The sequence below is a fragment of the Oratosquilla oratoria genome, chromosome 13 (assembly GCF_046742065.1).
Source record: "Oratosquilla oratoria isolate Oo_2021 chromosome 13, ASM4674206v1, whole genome shotgun sequence".
NCBI classification, from domain to species: domain Eukaryota; kingdom Metazoa; phylum Arthropoda; class Malacostraca; order Stomatopoda; family Squillidae; genus Oratosquilla; species Oratosquilla oratoria.
In genome coordinates, this window is record NC_134789.1 from 61,747,220 (window position 1) to 61,760,750 (window position 13,531).

At 40.9% G+C, this 13,531-nt stretch overlaps 1 protein-coding gene across 5 annotated transcripts in view; it reads left to right on the forward strand.

Moving 5' to 3' along the window:
- The window catches only part of LOC143032457 (ER degradation-enhancing alpha-mannosidase-like protein 2), a 43,812-nt gene that overhangs the window by 17,700 nt on the left and 12,581 nt on the right, over positions 1-13,531 (forward strand). For 4 of the 5 annotated variants that reach the window (XM_076197268.1, XM_076197267.1, XM_076197266.1 and 1 more), the window contains 5 exons: positions 663-766; positions 6,373-6,512; positions 9,739-9,850; positions 10,978-11,196; positions 11,368-11,459. In XM_076197268.1, coding sequence (XP_076053383.1) covers positions 663-766; positions 6,373-6,512; positions 9,739-9,850; positions 10,978-11,196; positions 11,368-11,459 — 667 coding nt within the window. Of the gene's footprint in view, positions 1-523; positions 547-662; positions 767-6,372; positions 6,513-9,738; positions 9,851-10,977; positions 11,197-11,367; positions 11,460-13,531 lie in introns of those variants that run through there. The other variant, XM_076197270.1, reaches the window with a different exon arrangement.

A 13,531-nucleotide genomic window follows, 5' to 3' on the forward strand; every position in this document is an offset into this window, starting at 1 on the left:
AGGAAAGGATAAGATGATAAAGTGCAGGAGAGAAAGATATATATATATATTCAGTCATGTATTATTTGCTTTGTATATTTTTACTATTAGAAAAATATGTTGAAACTTGCTTTGGCCTGTAAAAACATGAAATATATACATTTACATACACACGTGTATCTGAAATCCTCTTCCCCATATAAGAAGGATGACCCACTCTTCACCCATCCTACACCCATTTGTTGTCCTTTTATCTCGGCTCCTTGTAGGGTACTCGGGTATTAACTGCATGATAACCTGCAGCCAGTACTTTGGGGACTGTTTTGAGGTTGCCCTTGGAGACCAGAGTTAAATCATCTGCTTATAAAGGAATGATGATACTTTTATACCACTGCTATCCATCCTTTACACAGTTCCCTTGAAACTGTCCTTTATATTCTATACTGTTCTACTTCTTCCTGATCTCTTTGTAGTGGTGTTGGACAGAGGGTGGAGGGGACAATTCTGCCACTGTGATCTCATGTATGTCATGAAAATCAACAAAATATTATAGGATGAAGTGAGGTGGTAAAGGATCCTTCACTCTATTTTCTTCCTATGAAAAGTTAAAATGAAATATATTACGTCATGACCAATGATACAATATTTTTAGAAATGAAAAGGTGAAATATGCTTTTTTTCAGAATGGGAGTAACTTTAGAACCAGGTTGGCCATGTAGTGGCCCACTCCTTCGTTTAGCAGAAGATGTTGTGCAAAGACTTCTTCCAGCATTTGACACAAGCACAGGTGAATAATTTATTGTTTATGTTTTCCATTATATTTATTATGTAATCATATTTTGGGGGACATCATGGGTAGAACATGCACCTGATGGTCTGAGTTCTTCCATTTATAATATGGGATATTGAAATATGATTTTTATTGTAAATAGCTTTTGATGGGTGTGGGGTAGGCGTGTTCTTTGACTCAACCGCCTACCGTTATGACAAGGAGAAAGCCTTTGGTATGGACAGTAAATTTGTTTATTTGGCATCCATGGAAATTTCAAACTGTCTTGTAAGTGATCTTACCAGTTAACAAGAATTTCCATGACTAAGTGTATGCTATACAGGTACACAGGCTGTTTAACATGTCATATGAAACTTACTATATAATTAGCTGTACAAAGGTGATGCAGTACTTTAATAAAAAATCTGATATCTATGAACATTCCAGATTACTGTGTTAGTAACCTTACTTACTACAGTGAGTCCTCCTTGTACAGTAATTCTTTATCCAGTAAATTCACAGTTATGGTATTTGGTGATTACTACCCTCAATTCTATTTACGGTAAGAAAAATTCACAGATACGGTATCCACAAGATATTTTGAAGAGGAAAGAACAGGGAGAAGGTACATCTGCCATATCCTATTATTACATGTTATAATGGGTTCGGTATATGGTAATTTCAATTTGTGGTAAGGTTTTCAGGAATGCACATGTACCGCATAACGAGGACTTACTGTACTAGGTAGGCATCTGTCAACTTTGATGAGATGTAATTGTTTCGGCATGAACCATTCATATAACACTTTGTTAAGATCAGGAAGTCTTGCATGCTATAGTACAGTAAACCCTTGATATAACAGATCTCGATATACTGGATATCAGATATAGATACATACATACATATACCAAAGGCTTTTTCCCCCCTTATAAGGGAGGTAGCCAAAAAACAAAGGCATAAAAACCACTCCCACCCATTCCATCCCTATCACACTCCACTCCCTTCCACCTTCTTCCCTCCCTCTTATCTTGGCACCTCCTGGATGAGGGGTCATCCCTGCATTTCGCCCACTGCCCTGGGTCAGAAGCAGTGTCACAAGACACAGCACAGCTACATCAAGGCCGCTTCATTAAATCGGCGACCATCCCTCTCCATCCCCCCATGCAGAAAAGGAGAAGACGGGGAGAAATCCCTTCGAGCTGCGTCAAACTTTTCTCACACATACTGCCTCACCCCCCATCCCCCACCCATTCCACCTCATGCATCACAACATCATCCATATACAACCATTCTCCATTCACCCCTGTCTTCTGTCCTCTCCTGTCCTTCCTCAACAGACATTACCCTTTCCCAAAGCCCCTTTACCACATCCATCTATCTCATCCTAGGTTGACCCCATATGTTCACTCCTTCCACCTCTGCCTTCCACACCTCTTTTACTAGTCTTTCTTCACATATTCTTTCCATGTGTCCAAACCATCCCAATACTCTTTCATCAACCCTATCTCCCAACTCTCTTTCCACCCCTGTTCTCCTCCTCATCTCCTCATTTCCCACTCTATCCAACCTAGTAACCTCTATCATACTTCTCAGACACCTCATCTTAAACACATTCAAACTCCTCTCTTCCTCTCTTATGTTCCATGTTTCTGCCCCATACAGTGCTGTTGGCACAATCACTCCTTCATACAATCTCCTCTTAGCATCCATTCCCAAATGTCTATTTCTCATTACACTTTTTAATCCACCAAGGCATTTACTCGCTTCTCTCAATCTACATTCTACCTCCACCTCCATTCCTCTGTTTCCTGCTACATTTGCACCAAAGTATCTAAAACTATCAACTTCCTCCAGTCTCTCTCCCTTAATACTCACTTCCAGTCTGTTGTATATCTCATCACCTTACTTTTACCCACATGTATAATCATCTTCCTTCTTTCACACACCTTCCCAGACTCTATCACTAACTTCCACAATCCCTTCTCAAATCCTCCTATAAGTGCAGTGTCATCTGCAAACAACAACTTGCTTATATCCCACTTTTCTCCATTTTCTTTAACCATCTCCAATCCCTGGCCCACTACCCTTGCTTTACCTCTCGCACCACCCTGTCTTTGTATAAATTGAGCAGACAGGGTGACATAACACATTCCTGATAAAGTCCCACCTTTACCTCAGACCACTCACTCTCTCCATTTCTAATTTTAGCACAGGCTCTACTACTTTCATAAAAACTCTTGATTGTTCTTAAAAGCTTTCCTCCTATCCCATATATCTGCAATACCTCCCACATTCTTGTCTACCCTGTCATAACCATTTTCCAAACCTATAAAAGAGCAAAAAACATCCTTACCTTTCCCATAGCTTTCTCACATATCTGTCTTACCACAAAAATCTGACCTATGCAACCCCTACCTGTCCTAAATCCACACTGTTCCTCATCAATTACTCCCTTTGTTCCTCTCCTAATCCTTTCAATAAAGACCCTCCCATAAGCCTTCCCATCTATACTTAACAAGCTAATCCCTCTGAAACTACTACACTCACACTTGTCCCCTTTTCCCTTGTAAAGTGGAACTGTACAGGCACTCCTCCAGTCCTCTGGCACTCTTGTTTGTGAGAAGAAAGATGGATGTTGGATTTGAGTGAAACTAAGTTGAGAGGGAGTGTAGTTGGGAGGTTCTCAGGAGTGAAGAGAGGATGAAGGAGAGAAGGGGTGGCTATACTAGTAAGTGAAGAGATAGGTAAATGTGTTGTGGAGTGGAAGGAGTTTTCTTCAAGGTTAATGTGGATGAAGGTGAAACTGGGAAGGGAAATTTGGGATTTTGTAAGTGCATATGGGCCTGGTAGTGAGAAGAGTGTAGAAGAAAGGGAGGCTTTTTGGATAGATTTTGATGAGTGCACGGAGGGATTAGGGAGAAACGTCAATGTAGTGGTATTGGGAGACTTAATGCTAGGGTAGGAAATGAACCAATAGACGGAGTGGTTGGGAAGTGTGAAGTTCCAGGAAAGAATCGTAGTGGAGATATCAGATATAATGGACAAAAAATCTGACCGGACAAACCCTTGCTATAATGGATTTTCATCCGTTATAGTGAGGAATCCTCGGTTATAACAGATCTTCGGATATAACGACAGACCACTATCCCTATATTGTCCATTATATTGAGGGTTTACTGTAATTTCTAATTCTAATAATTTCTAATACTGGACAAACCTTTGGGATATAACGGATCTGTCTGGCATTTCCGTTGGATATAATGGATCCTCGGTTATAACTGATCTTCAGATATAGTGACAGACCCGTCCCCATATCGTCCGTTATGGACGGTGGAGATGAAATGGGCAGGAGTAGGGATATGCCTTTTGACTTTGACTACCTCCCTAGGAAGGGGAAAAAAGCCCTTTGTATATGGATGGATGGATGAATGGATGGATGGAGAAGAGACAAATATTTACAACGACAAGAAATAGCTAAGTAACTTTTCAGCAGGGAGGCAGTGCAGAGTATCCCAAAATGACCAGATCTCTAATTTCCAGAGCTGGGATTCTGTAGAAAAAATCTACCACCGGTACCGGTAGTCGGTAGCGAGCCGCGTCCAATCGGTATCGGTAGATCGGTAGATTGTCAGAAATCTACCGATTGAAGGTGGTATTCGGTAGATTCGGTATCGGTAGATTAAAAAAGCTCTATATATAATAAAAAATGCTTTTAAAGGCCCATAACACACTTTTTAAGTTATTTCTCTCTTATTTAGGTTAACTTAAGAATAGAAGTAAATTAGAGTCTTTTAATACCTTATTTAAGTTCAAAAATACATAAATTATTTAATAAATTAATTTATCTCAAAAAATAAACATCAAACTGAAAAAAAGTTAAATAACAAACTAGACAATACAGCATTATTTATTAACTTTTAAACATTTGATTAAAACACTAGGCGATGAGGCTGAGCACGTGGTCAAGAGCGTAGGACAGTGTTTCCCAAACCTTTTTTGGCTGCGACCCTAAATCCACTCTTTGCCTGGAGTCGCGACTGTAATTGTAATAATAAATTCAACCATTTCATGTTATATTTCTGCGTACTTGCATAATGTTTATAAACTTTCGTTTTTATAGTTCAGTTTATATTTACTAGCACAATGAATTTAAATACATTTGAAACTTGAATAAAAAAAAAAGTTAAAAAAGACCCTCTGGCGACCCTCAAAAACACCCTCGCGACCCTAGTTTGTGTCGCGACCCTGGGGTTGGGAACCACTGGCGTAGGAGCTAGAGCGTAGGTGTACTCGCGTCGGCAGGCCAAACGAGAGTGGGGCTCACGCCAAAACTTTTGGCGGGAGCAAGAATCTGCTAGGTCGTGGCGGCCTCTGATTGGCTGAGAATGCCCAGAACGGCCGGTGATTGGCTAAGCGTGATGACGTCAAAGTAATTCCTGGAATTTCCTGCTAACTGCTTCCCATAGATGCGCTCGAACGTGTTGAAACTTGTCCGTTTCATTTTGCCGGGGTCATCTTCTCTTAAGTCTTAACAAAAAAGTCCCGCGCTCGCTTTTTCAATCTACCGATACCGATTGACTGCCAATCATGCAATCGGTAGCGGTATTCGGTAGTTTCTTCAAAATACCGAATGATCGGTATCGGTAGCAGAAATCTACCGCCGGTAGTACCGATCTACCGACTACTGAATGTCAATCGGTAGTCCCAGCTCTGCTAATTTCATTAATTGTTGCCTCAAGTTTACAACATCCACAGTGGCTGACACAATGGCTGGCACAGTGGCTGGCACTAGTTCTTGAAACTTCCCTCAGATATCTCTGGAAAAGAAATGTTGGACTTGTTTGTATTGTATTAATATGGAACTGTTTCTCTGTTACCAGCCGAAAGTGGTAGGGAGAGGAGAGAGTTAACTATCCATGTGTGAAAAAGAAACAAATTGTCTTTGATGGAACCATCACAAAGGACACAGAACTCCTTCTATTATACTGCCTTACCATAGCCATACCCAGACAAGAACAAAATAGTTCTTTCTAGAGTGATTTATGGGACAATCAGGTGGCTGTTGCTCACCACCTTTATGCTGTGGATCTCATGCAAGAGAGACTGTGGCATTGTATTAATTGATTGATCTAAGTTCCTTGATAATGAAGGGTCATCCTTGCCCCCTATCCACTGCCCAGGTTATGGGCAATGCAGCAAGAGACAGCACTTCCACAGCAAGAAGCCATGGAAGAGACAAGAAAATCCCTCATCCATTCATAATCACTCTCCACTCATAATACCTGTCTTGACCTCTCCCTTCACTACTTGATAAACATTTCTCTTGCACTCAGTGCATCCACCTCATTCTTAGTCTTACCCTCAGATTTACTCCATCCACCTCTGTCTTCTACACTCATTTTGCTAGCATTTCTGTACAGATTCTTTTTATGTGCCCAAAATATTCTAGTGTGGTATTCTTTAGTCAACTTCATGTGCCAACTCTCTTCCCACCCACAAGTAAACAGTTCATTAACATTGTACTTCATTATGGTGTATGTTTTTGTAACAAAATATATACACCAGCCTTAAACTCATTCCAAGATAATTTAATTTAAGATTTATTATGTTTTTTACTTGACCAGGAATGCCATATGGGACAGTCAACCTGAAGTATGGGGTGCCAGAAGGAGAAACCCCCATTACTTGCACTGCAGGAGTGGGTACATACATTGTGGAATTTGGAAGTCTTTCAAGATTGACTGGTAACCCATTGTATGAGGAGGTAAGTGTGACTTGTGTACTAATAAAGTGGAAGACCTTGGTTTAAGATTTGTACAAGGGTGGAGATGGTGGGTCACTGATCTAATGAAGCAGCCTTACTGTGGATGTGCTGTGTCTTGCATCACTGCTTCTGACCCAGGGTAGTGGACAAGATGCAGGGATGACCCATCATCCAGGAGGTGCCAAGATAAGAGGGAGGGAAGTGGGTGGAGTGGAGTGTGATAGGGTTGGAATGGGTGGGAGTGGTTTTTATGCCTTTGTTTTTTGGCTACCTCCCTTATAAGGGGGTAAAAAGCCTTTGGTATATGTATGTATATATGTACAAGGACTTGTGTGCAGTATTTGGAAACATTTGATCTACATACTGAAAGATCTTGGACCAATGATGGCTACCTGCTTGTGGTGGTCCTGAAAGATGTATAGCAGAAAGGGTAATCTCTCTTGACGAGGTAGTAGGAATGATAATTTTTTCTTCTTTGTAGTATCCTTATGGTTTGTAGCTGGTGTTTCTGGAGGTGCCGAAAGACTAACGAGATCTTGTGTGTTCTCTGAGAGGAGGTATGCAGGCTTGGCGTAGTCATTGGAGACATCAGTGATTCCATGATGATCAATAGAACCCCCTCATTTCCATCAGGAGATACAGCCCTGATTGGCTAATACATAATCTCTGGACTGGGCCTTAGATCTCTTTCTATCATCCCATATTATATTTCTTTTACCTTTCTTTTACTTTCTGATGGCTACATAGAAAGTCAAACACTAATACAATACAAAAAATAGTCCAAAGTTTCTTCCGAGAGAATTCTATGGGGTAGGACCATTGTCAGCTAGAATGGGACAGTGGGTTTCCAGTCAGTGAGTTGATAATTATTATTATTGCCAAATGCCCTTTTTCTCCCTTATGGGAGAATGGCTGAGTCAAAATGCACACCCATCCAAAACCTATCCATGGTCTCATCCATCTTAGCAACATTTTACCTGCTAAGTTTTTTTTTTATTTGAACTGGGATTTTTAACTGAGCATTGTTGTTTAGGATAGACCAGAAAGTGTTTTTGATTTGGTAGCATGGAAAAAATTAATAATGTATCAATCAGTTGTTGTCTTGATTAGTGGAAAACCTGCGGCTCCATAGTGGCTGGCAACAGTCCTTAGAACCTCTCACAGATTTCTTTGGAAAGAAACTTTGGACTGCTGTCTGTTGTGTCAGTGTGGGATGGTTTGTTAATGGCTAAAAGTGGTAAGAAAAGAGAAGTCACTGCCTGAAGTATGATGATTCAATGGTGCACCACAATACTCACGTTATGAAATATAAAGTTATAGCTGTATTACTTGTTCTCTTTCACTCTAAATATCAATTCATATACATACATATACCAAAGGCTTTTTCCCCCTTACAAGGGAGGTAGCCAAAAAACAAAGGCATAAAAACCATTCCCACCCATTCCATCCCTAATACACTCAACTCCCCTCCACCCTTCTACCCTCCCTCTTATCTTTGCACCTCATGGATAACGGGTCATCCCTGCATCTTGTCCACTGCCCTGGGTCAGAAGCAGTGTCGCAAGACACAGACATCCATAGCAAGGCCGCTTCATTAAATTGGTGACCCCCCCCCTCTCCATCCCCTCATGCAGAAAAGGAGCAGACGGGGAGAAATCCCTTCAAGCTGCGTCAAAATTTTCTCAGACAGTATATGGGGATCACTCAGCTACAACTACAAAATATAATCAAGACGGCAATGCTGGCATCCTCATATACCCACTTGCGCCTCATGATGCCTGCATAGGTGTCATCATATACATACATACATATACCAAGGCTTTTTCCCCCTTCCAAGGGAGGTAGCCAAAAAGGGAAAGGCATAAAAACACTCCCACCCATTTCATCCCTAAATACACTCCACACCCCTCCCACTCTCCCTCTCATCTGAGCACCTCCTGGATGACGGGTCATCCCTGCACCCTGCCCACCGCCCTGGGTCAGAAGCAGTGTCGCAAGACACAGCACATCCACAGCAAGGCCGCTTCATTCAATCGGCGACCCCCCCTCTCCGTCATCATATGGAAGTGGTTAAATCCTTGAATACAATGGCGCCTATGTAGGCATCATGAGGCATGAGTGAGTATATGAGGATACCAGCATCAGCTTCCTGATTATATTTATTTTGTAGTTATAGCTGAGTGACCCCCATGTTCTGTGGACAGGCTTGATCACATTTTCTGTGATTACAAACATTCTGTGTGAAAGAGAAACAGTATAACAGTTGTAACTTTATATTCTATAATGCACATATTGTGATGCATCATCGTATATCAAGCTGCTAATGGGCGGGCAAATATTTGACTTGTATTGAAGAGGTTAATACGATGACTTTGCATGCATCACCCTTGTTAAAGTCCTTGACTCATTTGAATACCCCCTGTTAGATCACCCCACACTCTTCGTCTTTCTAGAGAATGTAAGTTAAGGTGCCTAATACTTGGTCTCTTGAATGGGCTCCAGATCTCTGTCAACTTCAACAATATTTCCTCTGCCTTTTCATGAAAGGAGAACTGACAACCACCAACTGCTACCCTTTTCCCACTACTATAAACCAGTGTTATACACCCATCCCTTGGTTTAAATGGAGAAAAAGAGGGAAACATTGGTTCAATAGATATGATAGATTCAACATATTTACTGTAATTTAATATCAGAGTTACCAAGGATCATGAAGGTTGGTTCTGGATGATGTGTGATTGTATAGTGGGAAGACTCGGAAATTTACTGGGTCACTAGATTTTGTTCATTGCTTGTGAAATTCATTAAATGGGGGTCCATTAAATCAAGGTTTGAGTGTAGATATACTAATACAACACTGACATTACCTCAACATTTCTTCCCAGAGAGATCTATGGGAAGGATTGATGACTGTTGCCAGCTGCTGTGAGGATGCAAGTTTTCAGGCAATGAAACTCTGCATTTATCATTTTCATTCTGCATGCCCTGTCCATATGATTTCTGAACACAACTCTCTTTACAAATGATTAGTGCAGTAGAGAGCAAGGCATACTATCAGTCGCTCATTAAAGAAGGTGACGGATTTTTCAGGATTATACATTTCTTGAGCTTTGTATTGTTTTCTCTCCTTTCAGAAATCATCACTTTTTAGCTTATAAAATGATGTTTCCTACCATTGTTGGGTTCTTTGTTATGTCTAAAATACCTGGAACTTTATGCCTTACAGGTTGCACTACGAGCTTTATATTCTCTCTGGAACCATCGATCACACCTTGATTTGTTTGGGAACCATATTGATGTTCTCACAGGCAGATGGACTGCACAGGATGCAGGCATTGGTAGGTTTATTAGCCTTATTCTATACATGAGAATTTTTTATTTCATTTAATCAAAATTTGATCAAAAATATGTTACCATTTTTCTAAATTACAGAAGGTAATTACTCAGTTTTTCTTCTTAGCATTCTTTAATTATAAAGAAAATTAAACTTATCTTTGAATAAAATTAATCTTATTGGTCTCAGATTTGTACACTGGGGTCTCACAATTCAATAGTCTTCATTTCGACAACTCACAGATTCAACCTCAGTAAATTTAAGTGTCTTACTTGGATTGATGGTGACAGGTTGTTAGTGTTGTGATCAGATGAGGCAACATTTACAATGATGAACAGCTGAGAAGATTGAGTGGACCATTGGCCACCCCTAAACCTTAATTCAACACCTAAACTTGCAAAGCTGACATTCAGACTGCACTAAAAGGCAATTTTTTTTAGTTTGTCTGCAAAGATGGAGGTGATTTGCATTTTGACAAATCACATTTTAATGCCTCAAGAACTGCCCTAACCCTATTGAATTGCATGGACAGACTGAACTGTATCATCCAGTAAGCCTCCAAATGCCTGGGTCTAGGTCTTGGTCCAGGAAATCTGGAGTATCAGTGGTCTTACTTCCCTGTGTTGCAACTTGAGGGCTGCAACTAGTTGGTGACAGAAAAAGACTTACACTAATACAACAGACACAACAGCTCAGTATCTCCTTCCAGAGAGATCTATGGGGGTATATGAAGACCATTGCAGACCACTGTAGGGCTGTGAATTCCCAATCAGAGAAACTCAAGGCAAGAGGTGTTATTATTATTTTGCATACATACATACATATACCAAAGGCTTTTCCCCCCTTACAAGGGAGGTAGCCCAAAAGAAAAAGGCATAAAAAACCATTCCCACCCATTCCATCCCTAATACACTCCACTCCCCTCCACCCTCTACCCTCCCTCTTATCTTGGCACCTGATTTTGCATACACTTAATATTATTTTCTCTCTTTATTTCATGCCTCAAATCTTGTTTGGCCTCTCAAATAGTTTTGGAAGCAGTTGTTCACCCTTGCATACCTTACCAAGACCAAAACATCTGAATTGTAAGAAGAATTTATTAATATATAACTTGATTTTCTCTCTTTACAGGAGCTGGTGTTGACTCTTATTTTGAGTATTTGGTGAAAGGTAGTGTGTTGCTGCAGAGGCCAGAGCTAATGGCCATGTTTCAGACAGCAAGGGAAGCCATTGACAAACACCTCCTGCAAGATGACTGGTATGTCTGGGTAACAATGCATAAGGGATTGATCTCCATGCCAGTCTTTCAGTCTTTGGAAGCTTATTGGCCTGGTGTTCTGACTCTTGTTGGTAAGTAAGATCTGCAATTGATGCAAGGTTAATAATGTTAAGATGATTTGGTTCCAGTTCTTCTTTGTAGAATCAGTGATTATGCTTACTATTACTGTGTTGAAGTAAATTAGACAATCTGATATGTTGCTCACTATCAAGGACTTTATTTCTCATTATTTTTTCTAATAGGTGATACTGAAGCTGCCCTAAAGACTCTTCATAATTATTACCAAGTATGGAAGCAGTTTGGTTTCACTCCAGAATTTTATAATATCCCAAAGGTAGGTATCATTTGTTATGATAAAGCATCTTAAGTATATTCTTCATTTCACCACATAAAGGGACTTGCTTCTTGTGGTCTTGTAAGGTGGACAGTGGAACTGCTCATTTTCAAAATTCATCAACCTCCTTATGCCCATCAGGAGATGCAAGTCAACTGAGACCTAGATCTCTCTATTAAGTTCATCTGTTTTTCTTAAACCTTTTCACACATAAAGATCTGACAACAGGCAACTGCTTCCCCCCTCCTGTTACTTTCAGCCAGTGACATAGAAACAGTCCCATACCAGTACATTGCAGACAACAATCTAAAGTGTCTTCCCAGAGATATCTGGGGGAGGGCCAAGGACCGTTGCCAGATACTGTGGGGCTACAAATATATCACTTAATGAAACTTCTGACCCAGGGCAGTGGACAAGATGCAGGGATGACCCATCATCCAGGAGGTGCCAAGATAGGAGGGAGGGAGGAGGGGGAGGGGAGTTGAGTATGTAGGAGATGGAATGGGTGGGAGTGGTTTCTGTGCATTAGTTTTTTTGGCCACCTCCCTTGTAGAGGAGAAAAAGCCCTTGGCATATGTATGTATTATTACTATTATTATTATTATTATTATTATTATCATATATATTAATACGATAGCGTGTGTGTTATTTTGTGTGTCACGCTTCTCGAATTGTTGAAATAAGGCATGTCTGTTCCGTAGACTTTATTATTATTTGAGGCGTACAAAGAAAAGAAAAGAGAAGTAAAGCAAAAGGTAAAGGAGGCAAAGAGGAGAGCAGATGTGAAATGGGGTAGGAGTATGACAGAAAATTTTGAAAGTAATAAAAAGATGTTTTGGAAAGAAATTAAGAGAGGAAGAGGAGGCGAATCAAGTAGGGAAGAAAAGGTAAAAGGTACAGATGGAGAGTTGATAATGGAAGAGATGGCAGTGAGGGGAAGATGGGCAGAATATTTTAGGGAGTTGCTGAATGTGAAGGAAGATAGGGAAGGAAAGATAGCTGCAGTGGGAAATACGAAGAAAATGAGAGTGATGAGTGAGGAGAATGGAGGAGAAATAAGGAAGGATGAGGTGAAGGCAGTTGTAAAGATGATGAAAGCAGGTAAGGCACCTGGTCTGGATGGATGTCATGCAGAATGTCTGAAAAAGGGAGGTTCAGTGATGGTGGACTGGTTGGCGAGATTATTTAATGTTTGCTGGAGAGAGGGTAGAGTACCGGAGGACTGGAGTAGTGCCTGTATAGTTCCTCTTTACAAGGGAAAAGGGGACAAGTGTGAATGTAGTAATTTCAGAGGGATTAGCTTGTTGAGTGTAGTAGGGAAGGCTTATGGGAGAATCTTAATTGAGAGGATTAGGAGAGGAACAGAAGGAGTAATTGGTGAGGAACAGTGTGGTTTTAGGACGGGTAGAGGTTGTGTAGATCAGATCTTTGTGGTAAGACAGATATGTGAGAAAGCTATAGGAAAGGGGAAGGATGTTTTTTTGGGCTTTTATGGATCTGGAAAAGGCTTATGATAGGGTAGACAGAAAGGCACTGTGGGAGGTGATGCAGATTTATGGGATAGGAGGAAAGCTTTTGGGAGCTGTCAAGAGTTTTTATGTGAGTAGTAGAGCATGTGTTAGGATTGGAAATGGAGAGAGTGAGTGGTTTGAAGTAAAGGTGGGACTTCGTCAAGGATGCGTTATGTCGCCCTGGCTGTTCAACTTATACATGGATGGGGTGGTGCGAGAGGTGAATGCTAGGGTAGTGAGTCAGGGATTGGAGATGGTTAAAGAAAATGGAGAAAAGTGGGAGGTGAGCCAGCTGTTGTTTGCGGACGACACTGCGCTTGTGGCAGGGTCAGAGGAGGGATTGAGGAAGCTGGTGGCAGAGTTTGGGAGAGTATGTGATAGAAGAAAGCTAAAGATAAATGTGGGTAAAAGTAAGGTGATGAGATGTACAAGGGGTGAAAGTGGCAGTAGACTGGAAGTGAACATTAAGGGAGAGCGACTGGAGGAAGTGGATAGTTTTAGATACTTGGGTGCAAGTGTAGCAGGAAAAGGTGGAGTGAAGGTGGAGGTAGAATGTAGATT